Here is a 24,958-nt window from a genome sequence, read left to right on the forward strand (position 1 = left end):
GTGCCCGGCCCCGCCGCCCGCCTGCCCCGCGGCGCCTTTGTACCGAGCCGCCACCGCCCCAAGCCGGGGGAGCGCACGGAGGCCAGTGGGGCCCGCTCAGCCCCCGGTGTTTCAAAGCTGCCCGGCGCGTGCCAACGCCGGCCGGCCGGCTTCGGCCCCGCCGCCCGCCCCGGGCCCGGCCCGGCCCGATCTGGCCCGGGGTCCAGCGGTCGGGGCGGAAGAGCACCTCGGAACTCCGGCCGACGCAGCCTGGGCCTTGAAAGGAGGGCGGAGCGCGATTCTCCACGCTGCTAGGCGCCTGAGAAGCCTCTGCCCCAGGCAGGGCCCATCAATACTCCGGGCAGGGGCGGGTGTGGGGGAAGAAGATAGCCCCTCTCCAGGGAGCCAGGGGGCCCATCCGGGACCCAACAATCTCCCCTCCCCCTCGCGCTGGGTCCCTCGCAAAGGCCGATTTGTTTATTCCTCTGCCGCAGGGCTCAACTGCAGAACTTTTGCGTCGAAGCTACTTCCTTGCCCTCGCGAATAACCGTGGGAGCCAGCATTGTTCGGAGCCCCATTTTATAAACCTTGAACCTGGGACCCTGCGAACCCGGGACAGGGAGATAACTGGAGATGAGTCCAGGGACGTCATCCTGTCAGCCACAGCTACTGGAGTCCTGCTCCTGGGGCTCAACCCGGGACTGCAGCAGTCCTGCTGTAGGGCCTAACAGGTCCTGGGGTGGGTGTCTCTTCCACTGAGCTCCCTGGGTCTCCAACTACAGCCCGAATAATGAACAGTGTTTGGGGGTCCCAGACCTCCAAGAGCACAGAACGATGCTCTCGCCATATGACCAGTGATCTTTCTCACCCTCACCTTTCATTTGTTGGGAGCAAGAGAAGGCCGGTGGGAATAAACTCCCCGGCTGTGAGGGCAAGTGGCAGAGCCTGAGTTGTCCAGCCTGGAAACTCAGGACTGAAACTAGCCCAGCTGGAAGAGTGTGGGTTGGGGCCTAACAGGGCCAGAGGGCACTTGGGGTCAGTACACACACCTGAGCACAGGAATGCTCCCAGTCCAAGACCCCAGCTAGGAGGAGACTGGCTGTGGCCCCGAGGGTGGGCTGCACGCTTTAATGGGACACATGTCGCTGTGTGGCCCCCTCAAGCCCAGCCTGTGCCCGGCTTTGAGCAGACACAGGCAGAAAATCGCTGCATTGTCCCAACATTAGGACGACTAATGTGGCGTTGCCAGCGTGGCCAGAGCGTGAAACCCGCAGAAAGGCCTTGCTGGCGGGCCCTCCCTGCCTCCGCATCTTCATCAGACACACGGAGGCCTGGTGTGTTGTCATAGTCATTAGCGGGGCTCAGAACCAGCTGGACCCATGGACCTTCCTCAGTGGGTGCCCCCCAGAATGCTTGGAGGCAAGGGACGGCAAGCACTGGGTAAGTGGGACTAGTGAGGCTCGGTCCCTAGGGACAGTAAACACTGGGACAGAACAGGGCACGGAGGGATGTGCACGGGAGGGGACCCCAGACTCTGGAAGTAGTGGGGGCGAAAGGGATATGGGAAAGACTGAGAAAGGGGAAGAGGAGGGCCCCTTGGAAGAAAGGAGGGTTCCTGGAGGTAAGGCTGAAGCCTGGGCTTTGAGAGGGGGTCGCACAGAGAGGTGGGGAATTTCCCAGTGCATCCCCCTCTCATCTCCTCCCCCTCGGGGTTCCTCGAGTCCAGGAGCGCCTCATTGACATGTAAACGAGGAGCCCCTATAAAGGCGGCACTGCCTCCCGCAGGAGCAGATACGACAACATGGGCACTAAGCCTGGGACCCAGGGCAGCTCCGGTGGCCAAGCCGGCGGCTTCCGCAAGGTCTGGGGTCCTGAAGGGCTCAGGGTGTGGGCCTGCCAAGCCGGGGGTGGGGTGGGGCAAAGGGCAAGAGGACCCTGGCCCTGTCCTATAATGCCACCCCTCTACAGATCTCCAAGCCATTGATGGAGAAGAAGCGACGGGCACGCATCAATGTATCACTGGAGCAGCTGAAGTCGTTGCTGGAAAAACACTACTCCCACCAGGTGAGACGTGGGGATGTGGTGAGGTGGGGGTGATACGATCCCCAACCTCATCCCTTCCAAGTCGGACTGTGCAGCTAAGAGCCCTTTCCACGGATCTGCAGATCCGGAAACGCAAGTTGGAGAAGGCGGATATACTGGAGCTGAGCGTCAAGTACATGAAAAGCCTTCAGAACTCGGCTCAAGGTGGGAGGGAGTCTGGAGGGGATAGGGCAAGGATCTGGGGGGGGGGGACACTTGTGGCGTCAGACCCGTGGATATCACAAGGCCAGATAAAGGAGGGATGGATGAGAAGAGAGCTCGGGGCAGTGGGCAGCTGGGTGAGGAGAGGTCCCCAGATTGCTGGAGGCAGGAGGCTGCGAAGACCCTGCAGGCTAGTGCAGTCGCAATCCGGGTGAGCGAGGGTCTGGACCCTGGGAAAGAAATTCAGGTTGCCTAGCCCCTCCCCTCCCTTCCCCGCCACATTTCTCCCCTCCTTTTCTCTCTCTACACCTCTCCTTTCCTCCTCCCCTCTCCTATTCTTCCCTCCCCTTCACATTTCTCCTGTCCGCTCCCCTCCCCCCAGGGCTCTGGCGGGTCCCCAGCGGAGCCGAGTTCCCGTCTGGCTTCCGCAGCTGTCTGCCGGGAGTTAGCCAGCTTCTGGGGCGCGGAGAGGACGGCGGCGGCGGCCTGCGCTGCCCCCTGGCGCTTGAGCGCGCAGGTGGCAGCACCATGGACAGCGCCAGCCCGAGCCCGGAGGCGCCCGCGCCGCGTGGCCCCTGCGTCCCCGCCATTTGGGCCCCTGCTCCAGCCATCGGCGCCTCGAGGTCCCAGCCACCCCGGCTCCTCTTCCCTGGAGGTCTCCCCGGCCCGTCCTCCAGCGTCCCGGGGCCGCAGCCGGCCCCTCGCCGCTGCGCCGAGAGCCCGGGGCCGGGTCTGGGGGTTTGGCGGCCCTGGTGAGTTCTGGCGCCGCCTCAGACTCAAGGGGGCCCCCTTCTGGCCCCGGGACGCAGAGACTGTTTAGAGCGCGCCTGCGGTGATGGCCGGGACCCCAGTCTTCCATCTCGGTCCCGTGGCAGGGGTGGCTGGGAGGGTGCCGCGTGCCCGCGAACGCGAGGAAATACACGGAGCCTCGAGGGGGACCTGTGCCCCCCCCCCCCAGCCCCACCTACTCAAGCTGGACCCGCTCTCTCCTCGTCCCACCTTCTCGCGGGGCTGGGAGGGGATGTCCCAGGCTGCTCCTCTTTCCCAGGGCCCCCGGCGGGCAGCCCTCCCCCGCCCCCGCCCCCGCCCCGCAGCCTCGCCGCTGTGGGAAGGTCGCCGTCGGCAGCGGCGCAGAGCGGACCCCTCGCAGCGAGGAGAATCGCTGCCCCGCCCCGGCCCATTCAGCCAGCCGAGGACGCCCGGTTCCCACCGGCACAAAGCTCGCCGGGTCCCGCCCCGCCGGCGAGGGGCCCCCAGCCCACCCCCACCTTGGAGCTTCTCGGCTTCCACGGGTCCCCACCCCCTCCGCACGCAGCACAGCCCACCCGGCCGGCGCGCTCTCTGAAGCCCGCCCATCTCAGAAGACCTGCCCCGAGCTGCCCCAGCTCAGCAGCCCGCCCTGCCGCCAGATGCTCCGCCCACCGCTCGGGTCACCTCACACCCCGCAGCGCGCGGCTCCTGAGGGTTCCGGCTGCGGGACTTCTGTTGCCGCCACAGAACCCGCGACCCTCGACAGCCCTCCGAGCGCTCTGCGCCTGTTTATTCTTCCGAAAACGAGGTCATTGCTGTGCTCCGACCCTAGCCCGGGGTCCCGGTGTTCGAGGGGCAGCCTGGGGCTGGGGGATGAGAATCCTGCGCCAAGCCCTGGGAGGGATCCTGGCATTTCCAGCTTGAAATTCAGAATACAGACAGTGGCGAACCTGTGAGATGGGTACAAAGAGACCACGGAAGTCCAAATTTCTCCCACGATGCCTACTGGGGTGCATCTTTTGAACTACAAATACTGACTTTCTATAAAACATTTCCCATTTAGGGATACCCCTGCTTTGCTTATGTGTGCTAAGCCCGTTCTGGTTAGAGTGCGGGGAGAGAGCGGCCCGGCTCCCCCACTCCTCCCATCAGTCTCTCTGGAGCGCAGGCGGGGAGGGGGTCTCGGCTGTGGCGGTCGGGTGGGGGGGGGGCGGCCCCTGGGGTCTCGGCCTCCTGCTGCGTTGGGGGCGAGTGGGGGACAGGAGCAGCCGCACTAATCCCTCTGCCAGCCACTAGGTGGCGACCTTATACCGCGGACCCAGGGAGCGGCCTCCAAACTCGTACCCGGGCTGGAGCGGGTCACCACCAGGCACGATCGGTCTGGCGCCCCCAGGCCCTGCCCTTCTTGCTCTCCCGAACCGACCTCACAGAGGCTAAACGTCCCTGAAGCCACTCCTGGTGCGGAGGCTGCCAACTGCGCTCATAGTGCTTCTCCTGCTATTAGCGCTGTGGTGCCCACCCCACTGCTCTGTCCTGCCGCTGGTCCAGGCCATCCTGGCTCCCTGGGTGGGGCTGCAACGCTGGCATAGAAAAGGGGCACTGGCCCAAAGGATGGCGCACTAGGAGGACTTCTGGACCCAGAGGGAGAGACACTTGGGGACAGCTGGCTAGCAGTGCTGCTCTATTCTGGAAAGGTGTTTCCATGAAACCACCCTAGGAATGCCAGGTGCAAATCATAGGAAGTTTTTATTGTATTCTGTACAGAAGAGAAATGCTCAGTCGTCAAAAAACTACAAACAGATTCCTGGCTCTGGGTGGGTGGTGGTATAAGGACAGAGCTCCCTCCCCTGTGAGCCCGGGGCCAAGCTGCTTCTCAACGCAGCAAATAGGCCTGGCAGCTGCACAAAGTGTGAGGGGGAGACCCAGGCCCCAGGGTCCTCCATCTGGGGTCCTCCCTCCTTTTTATTTTGTAAAAACCATAACTGGAGGGATTTGGGGGTATCATGTCTCCTTGCAAGTATTGCCATTGGATATGAAATAACAGAGTAAAAACCCAATGTGACAAGTGGGCCAGCCTGAGCAAGGGGTGGGGTGGGGGGATGACACAGTGGCTAGCTGACGATCTCTGCCCCCACCGGACATGTGGGTCCTTGAAGGCACAGCAGCATTGGCCAGAGGTGGCCCCTCCCATGGCTGGGGCCCTACCGTGGTTTTCTGTCCTGCTCACCTGTGGCTGGCTCCTCCCTGCCCAGTTACCCCACAGCCTAGGACCAGTGGCCTCCAAAGCATAGATGGAGCCAGGTAGCCCCCTATCCTCGCCCCTCCCAGGGCCTTCTCTGGGGCCAAGACCTTGTCAGGGGGGTGAGGAAATGGGCCTGACCACCAGAGGGTCCGGGGCAGTGTTGCAATCCCAGGTGACAGAGCAGGAGGGAACATAGGGCCGGCAGGCTCTGTGCTGGCCCTGGAATCTGCTGGGGGAGGGGCTGGGGCTGGGCTGAGGTGTAGGGGCCATTGTGTGGAGGCAGGGGCCAGGATGACACAGCCTCTGCATTTGCCCTTGTCCTTTCAGCTCAAGGTCACAGCTGTTCCTGGGCTTCTCCTTAGCCTGAGCCTAGGGTCTTTCTCCAAAGAATACCCAGCAGGCCCTTCCCCAAGACCCACGGCAAAGCCAAGAGCCCTGTCCACAGGTGAGGGAGGACCCTAAGCCCACAACCTGGGAGGACTCTAAGCCAGGATTCCTTCCCTGGAGCATCAGGATAAGGAAGCCCCTTTTCCCTTTCTTCAGTTCTTTCCCATCACGGACCCATGACTTTCACGATGGGAGTCACAGGCTGACTTGGTGGGGAGACAGGGATGGCAGAGTGATGAGGGTGGGGGGACACTAACAGTGGTCAAGGTGGGTGGTGGAGGAAAAGTGCTGTGCTTTAGCTGGGGTGTGTCCCTGGGGGGCCAGGGGCACTGAGAGTGGGAGGCCTCAGGTGCAGAGGCCACACCGGGCCACACACTGAAGACTGACGCCCCGCAAAGGGCCCACAGAAGGCCCTAGATGCTCTCACACCCTGTCCATTGAGGAGCCAGTGCACACGGACCAGGAGACTTCTCCCAACAGTCCTGAGAGTTAACATGGTCACCTGCTCAAAACAGATGGGGAAACCGAGGCAGAACTGGTCAGCAGGAACACCTGCTCAGAGAGCTTGTTTGGGCTTTGAAGACCCCTGTGCTTAGAGACCCTCTGTACCCTGCCCCCCACGGGGGTGAGACAGTTACAGTGCAAAGTGGAAAGTAGGGTGTAGCCCGGTGGCTCCTGCAGGGCTGGGCTTTGCTCCGTCTTGTGGTGGCCCTGTCCCTGGGCTCCCGGCCGCCAGCCCCATCCCCCCAACCCAGCTGCCCCGGGGCTGCGCGAGGTGCATCAGGGCCTTTACCCAAGCCAGGCTCGCTCTGCCCCGAGATGCGGTACCCAGCAGCTGGTCCGTGCCCGGCGGTCGTCCGGGGCAGCCACCGTCACTCCAGGAAATGCCCGCGGCTCAGTCACGCAGGGAGAGCTGGCCCACGGCCAGGCGCCGTCGGCGGGCCGCGCGTGGCGCTGCCCGGAGCCCGGCCTGGGTCAGCGCGGCATCTTTGGTGCTTTGGTCCCTGCGGGCGGCCCGGCCCGCCGGGCGCGCGTGGGGAGGCGCCGGTAGGCCCTAGGACGCGGAGCCCAGCGAGTCCGAGTGCAGCGTGACGTAGCCCGAGGACTCGGAGGGCGAGCTCAGGAAGCTGCTGGTGCTGCCGCCGCCGCCGCCGCCGCCGTCCCCCGCCGCGCGCAGGCCCCCGGGCTCGCCCCACGACGCGCTCAGGCCGGTCCGCAGGGGCCCTGCGCGCGCGTGCACGGCCGGGCGCGGCCCGGGGCTCCGCTGCGCGCCGCCGCCAGGGGGCGCCGCGTCTTCGCCGGGCCGGGCGCCGTCGAGGAGGGGCCCCTGAGGGGCGGGCGGGCGGCGCAGGGCCTGCGGCTCGCTCTCGAAGGCGGTCAGCGCGAAGGCGTCGGGCAGCAGCGAGGCCGAGGCGGAGCGGGCGCCGGGCCCGGGGCGGAGGCGCGGGCTACCGGGGGGCGAGTCGCGGGCGCGGCGCGGGCCGCCGTCGGAGGCGGGGGCGCGCAGCGACAGCAGGCTCTCGGCCGAGCGGCGGCGCGGGCGGAACGGGGGCGCGTCCTCCGCGAAGGCCAGCAGGCTGCCGCGGCGCCGGTCACACCCAGAGGGCAGCACCAGGGCGGCCAGGTCCTCGCCCGAGCCCCAGCGCGGCAGGAAGGCGGGTAGCGGGACGGCGGCCCACACTTCGGCGTCGTCGTGGGAGAAGCGTCGCGTGGGCGGGACCTGTCAGGACGGGCGGTGTTAACCCGGGCTGCCCTCCTGGAAAACGGGGACCGACGCGCGGCTCAGAGAGGAAAGGCCTTGGGGAGATCACGATACTTCCCCCCCCCCCACACCCGCATTTTGGGGGTCTCGGGCCCTGCCCGGTGCCCTACCTGCAGGTACTGTGTCTTGTCCTCCTGCAAGGGCCGCAGCGGGTAGAACTGGGGCAGGCCCCCCTCCAGGGCAGAGAGCTCATACTTAGCCATCCTGTCCAGGGCCACAAAGTCACCTCCATAGCTGTAGTCGAGAGAGTGCTCCAGCACCAGGTCCGGGGGGATGCCACCCTCCAGGCTGGTATCTGCAGGGTGGGGCAAAAGCTTAGGGGCCACGGAAACCTGGGGGCATCGGAGAGTGAGTTCCAGGGACCCTCAGACACACTCAGACACACACACACACACACATGCACGCACACGGGGCAGAGTCCTGAGTTCAAATCCTAGCTCTGCCACCTTTTGGCTGTGGGGCTGGGGGACTCACCTGAGAAGAGAACACCCCAGGAGACACTTAGGTCCCTTAGGGGTTCAAGGCCATTTGAGCAAGGGGTCCCCTCGGTGCCATGGGGTGGTCACCTGACAGCTGTCACCCTGCTGACCTCGCCCAGGCCCCCTTCTCCCTGGGGCCTCTCCCAGGTCATCCTCACCATTGTCCGAGTCCTCGTCGTTAGCCATGAGGGCCACGCACTTCTCCCAGACGGCCTTGAGGTCGGCCCGGTAACGGTCGCAGGCCCAGAGGAACGCGGGCAGCAGGAGCGCCTGGGCCACGGAGCACCACAGCACACACAGCGCCATCCAGGGCGCCGAGGCGTCCGCCCGAAGGCTGCTGAAGCTCACCACCTGTGGGCACAGGGCTCGGCCTGGCACCTGGCAGGACCCCCCTCCCCCCTCGCCCCTCACTTCTCCCGCGTGCAGGAGGAGGAGGCAGCAGACGCAGCTATGGGCTCTTGGGCCGGAAGGAGCCAGAGTGTGAGGGTAGAAGTCCGTGTCCGGCAAGAGCCGCTGGCTGCCCAGATGCACGGCCACAACCCACCGAGTGCACAGATGGTCCTTCACATGACGCCGGGCAGCACGGGGCGGGCCTTCCCTCACATCGGCCTCATGACTGCCCAAGGAGAGAGGTGGGGGTGTGCTTTACCAATCCCTTTTTGGGAAGAGGAAACCGAGGTTTGGAGAACCAGGTCCCAAGCTTCCCAGTTCAGGGACTTTTTTTTGCCATCCTCACTCCTCCGCGGCCAGTGGCCTCCTCGCTCTTCCCCTGCATGGTGGTGGATGCAGGGAACCCTCCCCCAGGAGAGTTCCTTCCCCCACCCAGAGTGACATTTAATTATTCCCCCATCAGAGCAGAGTGGGTATGATACACTCATCACACTGGTTCCACTATGTGAGCTGTGTGGCCCTCGGAAGGGTGCTGAACCTCTCTGGGGCTCAGTTTCTTCATCTATGAAATGGGCCAAGAACACCCCACAGTGTGAAGTAAAGATCTCAGACACCATACCAGGCCTGCGGCGTGGAGTGAGCTCCACAAACAGCACCCCTTTCCATGCCCTGAAGGGAACGTGGGGGGACGCTCTTCCTCCACTGCTGTCCCCTGGTGGCTCTGCAATTCTGCACACGCTCCTTCTCTCCATCAGCACAGACTGGAGACGTAGGGCCCCACTGCACACAGGAGAACCCAGCCCCTGGGGGAGGGGGTAGCAGGCCCACTGAGGGTGGGCCCACAGGCTACCTGGGACTGCATCCTGAGTTTGTCCCCTATGAGGCTGCCACCCCACTTGTCACCTTCTGCAGCTTGTGTCCTGCCATGACTCCAGGGACACAGCCCTGCCTAGCGGCTTGGACAAAGTCTCGGGCTGGTCCTTGCCCCTAGACCCCTTCCTGTCCCACTCCAGACCCTTCAGGGGGCTGGGCTGGAGCCCTGTGGGTGCGAGGCCATGGCTGTTGAATCCAGACTTTATTCTTGGGGTCAGGTGGTCATGTTACTCCATGTTCTACATCCTCTGCTTGAATGGGCCTCACTCTGGTAAGAAATGTCCCTACAGTGTGCCAGAAAGATCCTGGGGTCTGTAGTCATCTGACTTGGGCTCAAGTCCTAATACAGCTGCCTTAACTTTAGGTGGGTCATTTTACCTCTCTGAACCTCAGTTTCCAAATCTGCAAAATGGGATGATGATGATGATAATGCCTCCCCCCCCCCCCCCCCCCCCCACGGATTGGGTGGGAGGATTCAACCACCTGATGCCTGGAGCGTGCCTAACCCCAGGGCTGTCCCGGAGCCCAAGTCCCCCTGACAGGCTCCCGCCAGCTGACAGTCTCACCCACCAGCACGGGGAAGCCCATGAGGCAGTCGTAGATGATGACGATGGTGGCCACCAGGCCCGTGATCTGCAGCGAGGTTTTGGCGGGCTCAGAGCCGTCGATGGAGGAGCGGCGCTTGCCCTGGGCGTCCTCCACCACGATGGTGGGCACGGTGAAGGCGCGGCGGCCGGCCCGCGGCCCCACCTGCACAGCCAGTGTCTGGAAGAGGGCGATGGCTGTGCAGACCACACCCATGGCCACACTGCCGCCCACCAACAGCAGGAAACAGACGCCGAAGCCCAGGCCGATCTCTGCCACGATGAAGCGGCAGCCGTGGGTATAGAAGCGCTCAGTCGTGTCGTGCCAGCCGACAGCAGGCAGGGCTGACAGGATGAAGGACACCATCCAGATGCCCATGACCGTATGCACTGCCTGTTTCTTGGCGTTGCTCAGCCTGACACAGAGTAGGGACAGGAGCGAGGTGTCACTCACCGGGTCTTCCCGGAGCCCCGGGGGGCCTGCAGAGGATCCCCGACCACCCCGGCCCCCCAGTACATTACAGTCATGAGAGTCGGCAAAGTGGGGCCTTGTCCCTTGCACGGGGGATCCTCATGTGTGTTGTCACACGTCCCCCCACCAAGCATTTCTGTACTGGATACCGTGTACCCCCAGGCACAGCTACACGTGCATGCCAGCCGGGGCCCAGAACAGCCCCTCCGGAGCCTCCCTGTCTGCCCCCAGCGCAACACAGGTGTGGCACCACAGCTGGTGGGGGGGGGGGGGTCGTCAGCACCCTGGGGCCATCTGTGGGTATAGACGCCCCTCGGGCCTCTATGCACTGCCCACAAGCCCCCCTCTATCGATGCCAGGTCCGGAAGTGCACAGGTGCACACGCCCGAGAGCTCACCGGTAGTTGACCGGCCAGCGGACCATCCACATGCGGTGGTAGGAGAGGGAGGTGACGGAGAAGCAGGTGGCCAGGGTGAGGGTGTAGAAGGTGGAGACAAAGACCTTGCAGAGGCCCTCGTTCCACTCGTAGTCGGGGCGCTGCCGCCGCAGCTGCACCACGGCGTACGTGGTGATGGGCACCGCGACGTTGAGCATGTGGGTGGCCGCGAGCGTGCACAGCAGAAACTCCAGCGGCTTCCACTTCTTCTGCTTGGCACCCACACTCAGGATGCCCCAGGCATTGGCCAGCAGGGAGAGGCCTCCGCATGCCAGCCAGCCCACCGCGCTGCCAGGCAGCCGCCGCTCATCACTCATGGTGCAGACGGGCGCCGGCCGGCAGCTGAGACATCCTCCTCGGGGCCAGGCCTCAGCTGGGAGCAGTGGCCCTCACGCGTGGTGGCTCGGAGACACCAGGGACCGCGAGCATCTGCAGTGGGGGAGAAGCCAATGAGTGCGCGGGGACTGTCCCTCTGGCTCCTTAGAGTGGGGGATGGAGGGGTCTCCTGATGCACCATTACCTGTACGGTCCTGGCTTGAGCTGGGCTGCTTTGCCTCTTCTCTACTCCGAGGCCTCCAGCCCATGTCCCTGGCACCCAGGGGACACGGCCAGGGGTGCCCAATAAAGTGCAAACACCCTCCCTTCCACCTGCTCCTGGCCAAGGTCTGGGTCTGGGTTTGCTTCCAGGACAGCTGCGTTCATCCCGGCTGGGCGCTCTTGTCCCCTGGTGCCCTGGCCCTGCCCAGGAACCAGCACTCACCATAAATGTCCCCAACCCTCACACAGCCCCCACGATGCGTCCCACACACATCATAAGGGCCCATAAGGGCGCACATCAGGGGCCCTTATCTTAATCAGTCCCGCTTCGTTTGGCCAAATGAGGGCATGCCTTAGAGGGTGAGCCCCCTGAAGCTCCCTGTGCAGCAGGGGTGATCTGGCGACCACTTCCATAGCCAGCTTGGGAACGGGCAGCCTGCTTCGCCTGGGTCAGCCCCCCGCACTACCGCAGGCCAGGGATGCAAACTAAGCTCCAGCCTACCAGCTGTGTGGCTTGAGCAAGGCTCCTGCCCCCATGTCCTCTGGAACGGGGCGATGATGATTCCTCCAGGGTGAGGCTGGGACGGACAGCCGCCGCATCTCTAAAGCCCTGGGCCGGGTCTCACACCCAGTGGGCGCTCTGGGTGGTGGTCGCATTCATGCTCTGGGACCAGGTCTTGCACACGGTGGTGCTCTGGGGAGGCGATCAGTATTATGCTATGGATGCCTCGGACAGCATGGGTCTGTAGACAGCCCAGGGACCAGACCTTGACCCCAACGAGGAACGGCTGACAGCCGACAGCCACGAGCCAGGGACACAGGAAGTTGGGCAGAACGCACATGTTGGAGAGGCGCTCCATCCTGCCAGGCGGGCCAGGCAGAGTCTCTCCCTCCTCCTTCCAAGCCTGGCAGCCCTAAGCTACTTCTTTGAGTGGAGCACTGGCTGGTCCCTCTGATATGAGGCCGGGACAACAGGACAATGTGGCCATAGCCTGGAGCGGGCAGCGTGAGGAGAAGTACAATGCTAGGTGAGAGCCTACTGTGTCCTCTGCCTATACTTGGCCCTTCTTACTCAAGCGCCTGTTTAATCTTACCGGTTGCAATTCTCTTGCCCCCAGCACTTTTGAGCAGCCGCTGTACCAGACACAGCCATGCCATCCCCCGGGGACTGTTTCCAGCTTGGGATGGGCAGGGCACTGCAGGCCCCTGGCCCTCAGGGCAGGGTAGGCAATACCACTCGGCCCTTTCCTGTCTTGTCCGGGGTTCTTTTGGCCTATCTGTGTGTGGCGTGAGCCCCCTGGACACTGAGGGACCTCTGAGGGATGCATCTTATCCGCCCCTGCTGTGGGCCTGCCCAGACCCGTGACCCAGGGGAGGAGACTGTCCTCGACCATACCAGCGCTTCTAAAGGCCTCCTACGGGGTTGGGGAAGTTCTGGGGCCAGGGAAATTCCCTCCCAAACATCAGGCTTCTGCGTACAGAGCTTCCTCCTCTTCCCCACCCCAGATCCAGTGTGGGAGATGGGGTGGCCCCGTCGGACCCCCCACCAGCCAGCCATTCCAGTGTCCAGCAAAGCTCTTTGATATCAGCATGCATGAGGCCACGTGGGGTGGGGCAAACAGCTGCTAGACTCTGCCTCTAGCTCTCCAGCCAATTACTTGACTCAGTTGAGCCTCATTTTTCTCATCTGTAAGCTGGACACGACAGTACCTACCTCGGACAGTAGATACACTACGCCAAGGAATGCAGCCAAGCACACAGTAAGCATTCGATAAATGCTTGCCAGGTAGAAGTCCGTACCACAGCCCTCTTCGCTCACTGAGCTCGGCTGTCCCTTAAGGGCCAAGACCCTGAGCTTGGAGGTGTGGGTAAGCCTCAGACCTGTGTGGGCAGACACGGTCACCCCAACCGGAACCTGGGACAGCCTGGCTTTGGGGTGAGGAGGGCACAGGGTGTACCGAGGGGTCTAGAGCAGGCAGGGTGTGGGCGCCGCTGGGGGGCCAGAGACCACAGACAACCAGTGATCTTTACATTGTCAAGTAGGAAGCTGGATTCAGCACGCACCTGGTGGGCCAGCATCTATTTCCACCCACGTTGGGTCTCCCTGGCTGTCATATTGGGAGGCCTTCCCTCAGATGCCCCACAGGCTCTGTCCGACCCCTGTAACCCTGGGCCCTGTGGATCACTGGGGCAGGGTGGTGGGGAAGGTGCCACAGGTTGGCACAACCTTTCACGGTGCCATGCCTTCCCCTTGGCTGGCCTAACCGTCTCTCACTGCAGGGAAAGGCTCTAGTTCCGTGGGCAGAACGTGCCTTGCCTGGAGAGGGAGGAAGCATCTTCCCGCGAACAGGCACACTCCTGGTTAGCACCCCCAGAGATTTTGCGTAATAAATACCAACAGCATCCCCATTTTAAAGGTAGTCAAACAAAGACAGGGGTTAAAACATTAGCCCCAAGCTATCATGTGCGTGAATCAGGACCCAACCCCCTCCCCCCCCCGCCTTGGCTGGCAGCTGAATCCTGGCCTCTCAAACCCAAGCCCAAACCCAAACCTGAACCCTAGCAGAAACAGGCATTTTTGGTCCTTGAAAAGAGGCTGCCTTTCAACCCTCTGTCCCTGCAGGATGGGTCCTACTCTTCCCACACTGCAGATGGGAACACCGAGGCTCAGAAGCCGGAGCAACACAGGGAGGAAGTATGAGGGCTGGGTTTGCAGCCCAGGATTCCTGAGAGTGGTGGTCCTGGGGACAGGGGAGAAATGTCACTGGGGTGGAGGTGGGGAGTGCATTTCCAAGGTCTCCAAATTCACAGTGAGGGGGCTAACAGTGTACGAACCGGGAGACCCCTTCCTCCAGGCTGATGACCAAAGACCCACTGATCACACGCCTGCTGTTCATTCTTCACAGGGAGCAGCGGACACTGAGGGCAGACCCCAGGCTGGGCTCCAGCTAGTGCGGTCCGCACCCAGGTGTCGCCGCCCCCTGCTGGGAAGTTTCTTCCGAGACACACTCAGAGCGTCCCCCCCAGCATTTCAGGCTGGGGCTTCCTGCCTCCCTCAGATCCTGGAACCCCTCCTTCCTCCCCTCCCCCCCACAGCACGTCGCAGGTGTGACCCGCCCGGGACCCCGCTGGCCCCGAAGACTCCCTCCGCAGGGTCTGCGGGCGGGGCCCCGGCGTGACGTCACGGTCCCGGGCCAATGAAGCCTCGTGGCCCCAGGGCTCTATTGCGCAACAAAGAGAACCCAGAACTTGAAAGGATTCCCCGGGCTCCCGCTGCACCCGCCCGGCTCGCGCGGGCCTCGGCCCCGCCCGCGCTGCCGCCCAACTGCCCGCGACACCGGGCCCCGCTGCCGCCCAGGGCGGGGCTCTCAGCGCGGAGCCTCCGCATCTCCGGCACGCCCCCTCCCCCCGCCCGCCCCCCAACCCAGCGAGCGGTTCCTGCCTCTCGGCGCTTCGATACTCCCGCCCGGCCCGGCGCGCCGCAGCCTGCCAGTCCCAAGCGGAACCCCCGGCCCTACCCAAGCCCGAGGGCGCGTCCGAGCTACGGCCCGGGAACCAGCCGTCCCCACGGATTACGCTGGGCAGGGGTGGGCCCAGTACCCCTAGACTGGCCATCACCGCTCCCAGCCAGCGGCTGCCGCCGGGAGGCGGGGGGGAGGGGCGGGGAGGCGGGACGAAGGAAGAAGCGGCCCCTGGGAAGTTACCCCGAAGGTCCCCAAGTTGGGGGGGCGGTGCATGGCCCTCAGCGATGCCCGCCGCCCCGCGGACAGACCGTGAGACCAACGGACATTAGGCAGACCCTCCCCGCCCAGAGCTCTCCCGCCGGGGGGGGGGGGGGGCCTCATGCCCAGGGTCCTCCCGCCCGGCCGTCCCCGGGCCCGGGCGGCGGCGCTCACCCTGCGTTCGGGCGCCCGGGGCTCCTGCTCGCTGCTCCCGCCTCCGGCTCTGGCTGAGGCTCACGCGCTCCCGGGCCGAGCGCGGGCCGCCGGGGGCCGCGGGGGTGGCTGGCGGCGGAGCGGCCCGCGGGCCGGGGCATCCTGGCGGCGCCGCCCGGGGCCCGCGCGTTCCGCTCGGCCCGCCGCCCCTCCCTCTCCTCGCGCCGCCGCCACCGCCGCCGCCGCCGCCGCGCTCGGCTCCCGCCGCTCGGCTGGCAGAGCTCGGGCGGCCGGGGGCGGGGGGCGGAGCAGGGCGCATGCCTCCGCACCGCCCCTCGGACCGCCCCGCCCCCGGAGGCGCGGCCCACCGCCGCGTCCGTCTGTCTGCGCATCTGTGGGTCCTTGGTTTCCCTCCAGCCCTGCACCCCGCCTCTGCCGCGGCGGGCGCCAAAGCCCCTCGGGAGGGCGGCGCCTCTTGGGACGTCTGAGCTACGCAGCGGCTTCTCGCTGCCGTCTCGGGTCGGTCCACTGGCCCGATTCGGCCTCCGAGCCTCCGGGGAGAGGAAAGGCCTGGAGCTCTGGGGGGTGGCGGGCCCAGGGGGCCTAGGACTGGAACGGACAGTGAGAACCTACGGCCGGGCGTGGGGCTCAGGGAGGCCTTCCCGGAGGAAGCCACGTCTGCGGTCAACAATAAGGGTGGGGCTGGAGGGGACCTGGGGTGCCTCAGGACTAGCGACTTCCAGGAACTGGGGAGTCGGTCAGGATCAGGGGCTGGGGTAGGGAGAGGCGAGGTCGGGCCAACTAAAGGATTCAAACTTCTCCTGGGTTCTGGGGAGGTCCACCGTGGGATGGTGAATGGACCACGGGTCTGCCAGGTTGTTGCCCTTCACCCCATGGGCTCAGGAATGTTCTCTCAAACTGGAGGACGTGGCGGCTGGGAGAGGCCAGGCCTGCAATTCAGCACTCCTGGTCCCCGCCTCAGGAGCTCCCTGCCGCCACCCCCCCTCCCCACCTTAGCATTTCTAGCGGGGGGGGGGGGGGGCACAGGCATCCAGAAGGAATCCTATTAGTCTCCTTGGTGGGGGCCTCTGGAGACTCCTGGAGTCTTGGTCTCCCATCCCTACAGAGGACCCTGCCTGTCTCTTCAAGGACACCCATGACCACACACACCCTTGGGCACAAGGCCTCGAAGTCATTCTGGGCTGCTTGGCACGTCACTGTCCTTCCCATGCACCTGGGAAGCATCCAAGAGTGTGCAGCCCAGTGTCTGGAGGAAGGGGGCACCTGTCCAGATAGAACCGGGCCCAACCAAATGCAGCCAGTGCTGCCCACACCACTCTCTAGCTGGCTCCCGCACCACCTGCCCCTACACCACCTCTATATCCCAGGAGCAGCTGGGGAGTTAGGGGCAGCTGTTAGGAGACCCAAGGCAGGCCGTAGGGTCAGTGCTCTGTGACAAAAGTAAAGGTGTTTGTATCCAAAGCCTCCACAATGAAGTGGGGCTGGTGAATGGGGGGCCTTGGACCGTATACTCCATGTATGGCTTCTGGGCAGCCAGGACCCCTAGTGAGCTCTCCATGGATGGGCCAGCTCCCTGCCCAGGTGGCACTGGTTATAAATAGGCCACCGGCAGTGGGAGGCTGGCACAGGGAGGCTGGTAACCAAGTGTGGCATTTCTAAGACAAACACAGGTGACCCAGTCATCCAGAGCCTTTGGCCACACTGCTGTCCTGCTGGCAGAGGACAGCCCGCCCCAGGCCTATGGCCCCCAGTGCCCCTCCGCCAGCCCAGCTCACCCACTGCTGCCTGTACTAGTGTCCCTGCCCTGGGCTCAGCTGGCTCTGGGGGCAGGTGGGAGATGGGCCTCCCATGGCCACCCTGGGGACCTTGTGCTAAATGCTTTGCTAGCCTGGGCTCCTCCCAGCTGTCCTGGGAAGTGGATTTTAAGCACCTGGCTTGCCCAAAGCCACATAGATGAGTGGTCAAGACCGAGAAGGATGTAGGTGCCCTGATGTCCCCCGTCCCTTGGGCTCTGGCTTCACGGACATTGGTTCGGCTGGCCTGGGCTGGGCTGGGCTTTCTGCTGGACCTGTAGGGGAGGCCTCCTGGTCACTCCCAGCCCAGGGCACCCACCCGCTGCCTTCAGGAGGTCTGAATGGGGCCTGGGTGGAGCTGGGGGGGGGGTGGGCAGAAGGGATTGGTGCTGTGGCCTCCAGTGGCCTGTTCCCTCCTCCTGCTTCCAGGCAGGAAATAACCCCGGCAGCTGGGACTGAGGCCTGAGACAGATTCCGAAGCTCTTGGCGGGTGTTTCTGCACATCTGGAGCCGCATTCCCTCTCTCTGGGCCCTGGGGAGCCCTGTGCGAGGCTGCAGCTGTTTGGTGGCCACTCTCCTCATCTCCAGGCTTCCACGATGAGCCTGGGCTGGGAACATTCTCCCATCACCAGGTGTGCTTGGTGGAGTCTTTCTCAGCCACGGGTGGGGGTGAAGGGTTGAACCCTGTAGTGCCTGGCAGGCTGCTGGCCGAGATGCACACGCACAGCCTCACATCTCACACATGCACACACACGTATGCACAGACAGGGCTACAGATGTTCATGCACACACGCGCACACACACACACACACACACACACACACACACACACACACAGCTACACGCTGACACCATTCACACACGCTGCTGCTCAGACCCCCCCCCCCCCACAAGCCTTCCCAATAACCCCCTGGCCTGAGCGGCTGGGGGTTTCCACAACAGGCACAGGGGCCCTGGCACCGGCTGGGAGGCTCCTTCTAGAAGAATCCCTGCCTCTTCCTCCAGGGGGCTAAGGAGCCAGAGCTGCTCCCACTGAGAAGAGGCAGAGGGAGGCCGGGGCAGGGCTCCCATTTGCTGAACGTGCCCCAGTCAGGCTGGGCTCTGCTCTCCCTGCACATCACCTCCCTGGGTCCTCACAAGCACCCCCACCCCCATCTCTGGGAAGGCCACGCGAGGCTTAGAGCTGGCAGCCTGCATGAGCCAGATAGAGGGCAAGCGGGCTGCTGGCTGGGGTCTCCCGGCCAGGACATGGAGCCCGGGCCCTGGGAGCGAAGGGGTGTTCCCTGCAGCCAGCAAGTCATTAGGAGAACCCGAGGGCTGGGGTACACGCAGGTATTGGCACCCGGGCGAGACGGGAGTGCGGGAGGGCCCATGGAAGCCTCTAGCCCCCCACCCCGTGCCCCACAGGAAAGCAGCCCCCCGAGACCAATGACGACCCGGGGCCAAGGTCCAGTCAAACAGCAGCTTTATTAGTGACGCTGGATTCCGTACACACCGTGCACGCGAGCATTCCCTCGGGAGTGCCTCCAGCGGGAGGGACGACACTGGAGTGGTATAAATAAAGCTTTGGTGTGTAGGTTTTCAGGAGAGAGCACAGGTTAACACTGCAAGACGAACACTTCACACGACACCAGCTCTCAATGTGGATTGGGTTTTCGGCCAAGGGGGTAAATTCTAAGTGACTAGACACTGGGGCCCCCGCAGGCCTGGCGCGGGAGGGGGCGCCTAGGGCTGGGGCTCCGCCTGGCCCTGCCGTTTTGCCTTCATCTGCAGGTACCGCCCTTTGCCTTCCTCAAAGCGCTTCTTCTCGTCCTCGGTCTCGGGCTGTGGACCACACACAGACACAGGCAGGTTAGAGACGCCACGGCACCCCGAATGCGGGCCATGGCCTGGGCCCTGCCCCGGGGGGCCCCCCGAACACCCCACCCCGGCTCTGCTGGCGGCCTGGGGCTGCCCGGGGGCCAGGCACTGGCCCGGGGTCCCTGTACGGATGCCAGCGTCACGGGTGCCTCCCCGCCACCCTCCATGGCAGGCGGAATCCCAAGCCCAGTGCCTCTTTGATAGTGAACCATAGCTGGAAATGCCCTTGATAAAACCTGGGAGGGAAGGCCTAGAGCAGGGCCGAGTGTGAGGAAGGAAGGGGGTCCCCGCTGGGTCCAGTCCCAGGGAGTGCCAGCTGCTCACAGTCCCTGCCCCAAAGGGAAGTGGAGACAAGCACTGTGCCGGCTGGGTGACCTCGGGATGGCCACTTCGCTGGGCCGGGAGCAGTAGTGACGGTTGGGTGGGCAAAAGCCCTGGACGGCACAGATGACCGGAAGAGGCGCCTCGGGTCCTGGTAGCCCCTTCTCTGCATTTCTTTCCTCTGAGCGACCTAAGAGGCCACGTGCCCCTCCTCGGGGGGCAGAGCCCCCTCACCGGCCAGAGGGAACGGGCCGGAGGCTGGGCTTTGCCCGGGGAAGTCTCGGTTCGTGCCTGCCCACGTGGCAGGATTGGGAACGGCGCCCCCTTCCGCTCTCAAGAGTGGCCTGGCCGCTAGGCGCGGAGACCACCGCAGCAGCTCAGGCGGTCACTTCCCGGGACCCCATCTGTCCCCCTGCAGAGTTCTCTCTGGCCCAGCCCCGGTCAGGAATGCAGGTTTAAAGCGCTCTGCGGATGCCTCGGGGACATTTCCTTGCGGTACCCTGAGGGTGTCTGAAAGGCAAAGAAATGGGGCAGGTGCCCTCCATCCACGACTGGAGCCCCAGCAGCTATTTTTAGGCCTAAGTGTTTTACAGGCAAATGGTATATTGGCAAAAGAGAGAACAATCAGCTGGGGGATGGAGTGTCAGGTTAAGCCAAATACTTCCTCCCCCTCAGCCGCCTCTGAAATTGTTCGCTAAATGTCACCAGGTGTAAACTGTCAAAACCTTGTGGCTTGGAGCCAGCGGAACTTTCGGGTATTTAAAGAACTAGGCTCGTGCTCCTCGGAGTGGTTCCGGTGCCTGTTTGAAAAGCGCACACGGAAAGTGGCTTTTCCAAGACACTTTATTGAGGAAGGCGCCCCTGCGGCTCTGGTTTTCTCTCTGGCTGACTTTTTTTTAAAAGTGAAATTTGAGGCCAGGCAATCTGACCTGAAAGAGCCCAGGGAGACAAAACGTTCTCTCCGTTAGAGCAGGCAGTGCTAACGGGGAGCTTCCTGGGGACAGGAGGGCCGGGGCCCCGTCCCTGTTCCTGAAGGCACCCCACAAACACAAGGCCACATCCAGCTGAGCCCGGCTTCTGTGCAGCCCAGGCGGGATGCGTCGGTCGGGGGCTTCTCCAACGCCTATGTGTGCGTAGGTCACCCGGGTTCTGATCCGGTGGGTCTAGGGCCCAGGGGCTGAGACGCATTTCTAATAAGCATCCAGGTGATATGTGGCCGCTGGCCTGTGGCCCACTCTGCCCCCCTCCAGCCATCCCTGCACCAGATGGGGGACAGCCAAAGAGGCCAAGAATGCAAGGTCAAGGCCACTGGGCTGAAACAGTTGGGGGCCTTCCCCCCCGCCCCCCGTGGAACGTGCTTGGCGTGGCTGAGGAATCCTGTGACTCCCATCCATCTGCGGTGGCCAAAGGCCACGGCTTGGGAGGGCGGCACGGCTGGGCCCCTCCCGCGGGGGAGGGACTGCGGTCAGGTTTCCCACCTGCCTTGCAGAGGACCCGCTCATGGGCAGTATGTTTGGGTCCTGGAGCTGGGAAAGGGAACTGGATGAGGGGGAAAGCAGATGGAGAGACGGTGGGCTGGGCCATGTGCTGAGGGCCCTCCCTCCAGCTGGTAGAGTTCCCATCCCTGGGGCAGGGGAAGGAAGGCAAGAGGCTTGGGAAGAAAAGAACTTCTCAAAAGCAAAGGCCACGAGCAAGGCAGCGGGCTGGAGAGGGATGGTCCCGGGCCGTTTGCAGAGCCCAATGGAGCCAGGTCCTGCCTGATGTGAGGGGCCCGTTTCTCTAGCCCTCCAGCATTTCTGGAAACTGGCAGGCGTGGGATTCACGTGAGGAACTTGGTCCCCAAGTGCCCGGGTCACCAGCCAAGGGCTCTCAGGGCTCAGAAGAGTAGGGTGAGGTCCGGGGTGGGGGGGGGGTGGGGGGAGGCGGGAGGCAAATGGAGCCATCCTCTGGGGGGTCCTAGAAGGTGGGCAGAAATGGCCCACCGAGATCAAGCCCCTGGGAAGCAGCACCACCCTCTGCAACCATCTCTCAGTCCATCTGTCCACCAGTCTTTCTATAGCTCCCTCTGGGCCGTCCACACCATGGACTTCGGTTCCTTCCCTCGAGGACACGCATCATTGTTCCATTTGTGTTAATGGCGCTAGCTGCAAATCTGTAGCGGGAGTGGGGTCTCCATAGCCTCTGTGTCCCATCCCCAGCCTTGACGTCCCCACCTCTGGAAGGAAGATGCAGCATTCTTGAGGGTTGCTGGCCAAGTGGGTGTGGGAAGCTGAATGCTAGCTGCCGGCTCACAATAAACCGTGTGCACAGGGCCGCGGCTTTGAAGATCTTGACGTTACATAAATCTGTTCGACTTTGTTGAATCGGCGACCTCCCAAACGGATCTGGCCAAGGACCCCTCTTCCTCAGGAGCCGCACGACCATCTGGGGATGGCCGAATGGCCGGGTGCTGCCTACGCTCTCCCGCTACCAGCATGTGGCACGCGCCTTCAGAGCTGTCCCCGTGGCCCCGGAGGGTGCCTAGATAGACCCTGGTCAGCGCCACCCGGCCTGTGGAATGGGCTGGCCCGCATCGGGACCCCCACCACACTGCACACCCTTCCTGGAGTGGCCTCTTCATCCTGCCCCGAAACCCCGCCCAGCCTCCTCTCTGGAGCCAGGGCGAGGGGCCGGCCAGTCTGGTTTGAATCTGGCTTCGCCGCTTGCCCGTTGTAAGGCTCGCAGACTCCCCTACACCATCCTCTATAAAATGGACCAGTACCCACCCTACCGGGTTGCTGGGGAGACCAAAGTCCTGCTAGCCGTCCCCAGCGAGAGAGCGACAGAGGCCCCACCCACTTCACGTAGGAATCCCATTTCCATGAAACCTTTAGGATAATCATGCCCACGCAGAGAACACGGGTTAGTGGTGCCAGGGGCTGGGGGAGGGCTGACGGCTGAGGGGTGCACTGTTTCTTTTGGGGGGATGACGATGTTCTAAACTTGACTGTGGTGATGGCTGTGTGCCTCTGTGAACGCACTAACACCCACCGGACTGTCTACGGTACGTGAAAACCGTACGGTGTGTAATCAGATCTGCAGACGACCAGAGGTGAACACCCTCCTCACAGTTCACAGAAAATCAAGGAGAAGGTCCGGCGCGGAGATGCCTCCCACCCAAGTCCTGGCACACAGCGGGAGCGGCGCGGAGGAAACGCTCACCGAACTAAGCCCGGCGCTTTCCCTACAGCGGCCGAGCCAGCACGCATTCATTCGTTCATGCATTCATTCCTCCCCCGTGCGCTGCTCTGGGCCGGGTGCCCGGACCCTGTCTCAGGAGCCGACGGAGTAGCCGGCAACACACAGGAGGCGAGGCAGATCATCCGGTATGTCGAGAAGTGACAGTGACACGGCCCCACTACAAAGTCAAGCAGTGCCAGGGGGTCTCAAGGGCCAGGTGCTGCCGGGGAGACTCCAGAGTGGGGGGAGCAGCCGAGTGGGTGCCAAGGCACATGGGGGTTGCTGGGAGGGTCCCGATCCACGGAGGTGCGCGGGTCACCTGCCAACGGCAACCGCGGCTGTCCTCCCCATCTGGTCAGGCGAGTGGCGGTGACAGGGCCCGCTCAGCAGAGCGAGCCACCATGCACGGGAAGGGCCTCCTTGGGGAACAGCAGGTGCAGGGTCCCTGAATCACCTCGGGCACCTCATCTGTGGAGTGGGAAGCTCCTAGACCCTCCTGTCTGTGTGGTTACAAGGAGCAGGGGCAGCAGGGGCAGCACCCATACCCTCTCCAAACCAAGGCCTCAACACAGTGGCCCCCATGAGCTGCCCAGGTAACCTGCCGCTGGGGCGGGCATCCATCTGGATGCCCTTCCAGGCCCTTCTAACACTGGGCAATGCTGGGGTTACGCTCAAGAGCCTGCTGCTGGGGCCACTGGTCCTGCAGAAACTGTGAGAAGGAAGGCCGGGCCCCCGGGCCAGGTGTCTGCGGGGCAAGGGGCTGTCCAGAGTCCAGTCCACTGGTAAGAATAAGCCGGTGACAAAGGACAAACTGGATACACACTGAAATACTCAGAGGCGATGATGCCGTCTCAGATTAGCCTCCACTGGCCTGGGCGGTGGGGTGGGCAGGGTATATACATGAGCAAGACTGGCCCCGTGTCGACAGCCACTTAAGGGTTCTTTCTTCTCTTTACTTTTGCATTTATTTTTCTATAATTAAAGGTAAAAAAAGAAAAAGCAACTAGACCCATGAGGGCAGCTGTAGGGACCCCTTCTCCCTTCCCTGGGCACAAAGAACTTCAAGTCACACGCAGTCAGTTGAGGGACTGAGTCTGGTGTTGGAGGGGAGCTGCCCCTCCCCCCCAGGCTCTATCTCCCTGCGGCCCCCTTGCCCGCCTCCCCACCTGGCACCTTCCTCTGGCCCAGAACCATATCCGCGGTGACCCGAGTTAACCCACGCGTCTGTGACAATATCCCTCCAACTGCCCAGGTGAACCTTGTGCGGTGACCAAGCGTGGAGCCCTCCCACCCCTTCTCCCACGTGGGCTGTGCACAGGGGGCCAACCTGGGGCAGTTCTCAGAAGTTCTCTGGGCAGCGGCTTCTAGGGAACGGCCCGCACTGAGCCCCGGCACGTGCCAGCACCACGCCAGCTCAATACAGTCTGCACGGCAACCCACAAGGAGCACCAAAGTCATTGCGGTTTCTCTTTCACCAACGAGGACCCCAGAGGGGGTGGGTGGCTTGCCCAAATGGCATCTGGTAAGCCGCAGAGCCACGATTTGAGCCTGGGCACTGCTGCCTCGATTTGAGCCTGGGCCAGGCCATCCCATGCCAATGGGCGCTTATCCGTGGGCTCCCTGGCAGGCAATGGGGAATATTGTGACCCTCCGATGTTGCCCAGAATGAACCTGGAGGCCCCCAGGGTGAAGGCCCCTTCTTGAGCTGGTGCCAGCCTGCCAGCCTGCCAGGGGCCCAGGGTCAGGGGTATGCTCCTGGCCCAGCCCCTCACTCCAGCCTCGGAGCTAGGCGCCTCCCCAAGAAGCTTCTCGAGCTCTTGTGGGAGATGGCGGAGGTGCGGTGCACTTTCCCTTGTCCGGCTCAGGTTCCAACACCCAGTCGCTCCCGTGAGGGTGAGTCCAACCCACGGGGCTGACGGGGCCGGGGTTTACCGAGGCACCACAAGCAGCCAGGGCATCTTCCAGATTTCCACAGACACGAGCAGTGTGCCACCCTTCTGTCACATTCAGGGGAAGCCGGAGTTGGGGCTGTCGTCCCATGTTTCACCCCATGCTTCCCCTGCACTCACGAGGAATCCTCTCTCTCGTTCATCAACTTCGGGAACGTCTGTACAGACACATCAGAGTCGCGAGCCAGGCGCCCCGGCACCGATCCTAAGGGGGCGCTCACCCCTGGGGCCGTGCACGTGCAGGGTGGCACCCTGCTGGCCTCCCCTCACCCCCCTGGGCCCGACGTGCAGCTGTGATGATCCAGTCTAGCAAGGCTTTCTAGAGCTCTGGCTCCGGTCAGGCCTGAAGCCCGCCCTCCACCAGACTGCCCCCAACCACTGCAGCTACTTACCCCTCAGCAGCCAAGAGGCCATCAGGGGTTCCAGAATGTGTGTGCCAGAAGCTCTGGACGCTTCTCTCACTAGTTCAGTCAATGCGTGCCCTGAGGAGGGGCAGAGGCCGAAGCGCAGATGATTCCCGTCCACGCTGCTGGCACAAAACACGGTAAATTCTAGCGTCCACTCGGTGGAGGGAGAGGCCAGTGCACAGCACCAACGTTCAATATTCCGCAGCGAAGTCATCAGCCGGGATCTGCCCTCAGACAGAACGAACGCTGACTCGTGATGGATGTGCGGGCAGCCGGCCAGCTCAGCGAGGCCTCAGAGGAAGGGGCCAGCTGAGGGCTCATCTCTCTTCTGGTCTCGGGATGACGGCATGTGCTGAATGTTCTGGGCTCTGTAGAGCC

The 24,958-nt window shown here is 63.6% G+C and overlaps 3 protein-coding genes across 13 annotated transcripts in view; 1 reads left to right on the plus strand and 2 right to left on the minus strand.

Moving 5' to 3' along the window:
• Window positions 1-470: 470 nt before the first annotated feature.
• On the plus strand, window positions 471-4,343 carry HES3 (hes family bHLH transcription factor 3). 2 transcript variants are annotated; one of them, XM_045475466.1, is made up of 5 exons: window positions 471-1,419; window positions 1,765-1,840; window positions 1,948-2,043; window positions 2,145-2,226; window positions 2,606-4,343. In XM_045475466.1, the coding sequence occupies exons 2-5, from the start codon at window positions 1,781-1,783 to the stop codon at window positions 2,977-2,979; spliced, it is 612 nt and encodes a 203-aa protein (XP_045331422.1). In that variant the 5' UTR covers window positions 471-1,419; window positions 1,765-1,780; the 3' UTR covers window positions 2,980-4,343. The 2 variants fall into 2 exon arrangements, with proteins under 2 accessions (XP_045331422.1, XP_045331423.1); XM_045475467.1 differs by lacking the exon at window positions 1,765-1,840.
• Window positions 4,344-4,700: 357 nt separating this feature from the next.
• On the minus strand, window positions 4,701-15,157 carry GPR153 (G protein-coupled receptor 153). Of its 2 annotated transcripts, none has more exons than XM_045475454.1 (6): window positions 15,032-15,157; window positions 10,560-11,027; window positions 9,677-10,106; window positions 8,002-8,194; window positions 7,475-7,659; window positions 4,701-7,322 (listed from the first exon to the last, which is right to left on the minus strand). In XM_045475454.1, the coding sequence occupies exons 2-6, from the start codon at window positions 10,913-10,915 to the stop codon at window positions 6,657-6,659; spliced, it is 1,830 nt and encodes a 609-aa protein (XP_045331410.1). In that variant the 5' UTR covers window positions 10,916-11,027; window positions 15,032-15,157; the 3' UTR covers window positions 4,701-6,656. The 2 variants fall into 2 exon arrangements, with proteins under 2 accessions (XP_045331410.1, XP_045331411.1); XM_045475455.1 differs by lacking the exon at window positions 15,032-15,157 and adding an exon at window positions 11,119-12,922.
• Window positions 15,158-18,272: 3,115 nt separating this feature from the next.
• Window positions 18,273-24,958, minus strand: part of ACOT7 (acyl-CoA thioesterase 7) — a 104,292-nt gene continuing 97,606 nt past the window's right edge. For all 9 annotated transcript variants that reach the window (XM_045475457.1, XM_045475460.1, XM_045475458.1 and 6 more), the window contains exon 9: window positions 18,273-18,648. In XM_045475457.1, coding sequence (XP_045331413.1) covers window positions 18,550-18,648 — 99 coding nt within the window. In that variant the 3' untranslated portion in view covers window positions 18,273-18,549. The remainder of the gene's footprint in view (window positions 18,649-24,958) is intronic.

The sequence above is a fragment of the Leopardus geoffroyi genome, chromosome C1 (assembly GCF_018350155.1).
Source record: "Leopardus geoffroyi isolate Oge1 chromosome C1, O.geoffroyi_Oge1_pat1.0, whole genome shotgun sequence".
NCBI lineage: Eukaryota > Metazoa > Chordata > Mammalia > Carnivora > Felidae > Leopardus > Leopardus geoffroyi.

Coding starts and splice junctions, on each gene's coding strand:
- HES3 (XM_045475466.1), top strand. CDS start 1,781: ATGGGCACTAAGCCTGGGACCCAGGGCAGCTCCGGTGGCCAAGCCGGC. Junction 2,044..2,144: donor AAAAACACTACTCCCACCAG/GTGAGACGTGGG, acceptor ACGGATCTGCAG/ATCCGGAAACGCAAGTTGGA. Junction 2,227..2,605: donor CCTTCAGAACTCGGCTCAAG/GTGGGAGGGAGT, acceptor CCCTCCCCCCAG/GGCTCTGGCGGGTCCCCAGC.
- GPR153 (XM_045475454.1), bottom strand. CDS start 10,915: ATGAGTGATGAGCGGCGGCTGCCTGGCAGCGCGGTGGGCTGGCTGGCA. Junction 8,195..9,676: donor TCATGGGCTTCCCCGTGCTG/GTGGGTGAGACT, acceptor CTGTGCCCACAG/GTGGTGAGCTTCAGCAGCCT. Junction 7,660..8,001: donor CGACGAGGACTCGGACAATG/GTGAGGATGACC, acceptor CCCACCCTGCAG/ATACCAGCCTGGAGGGTGGC.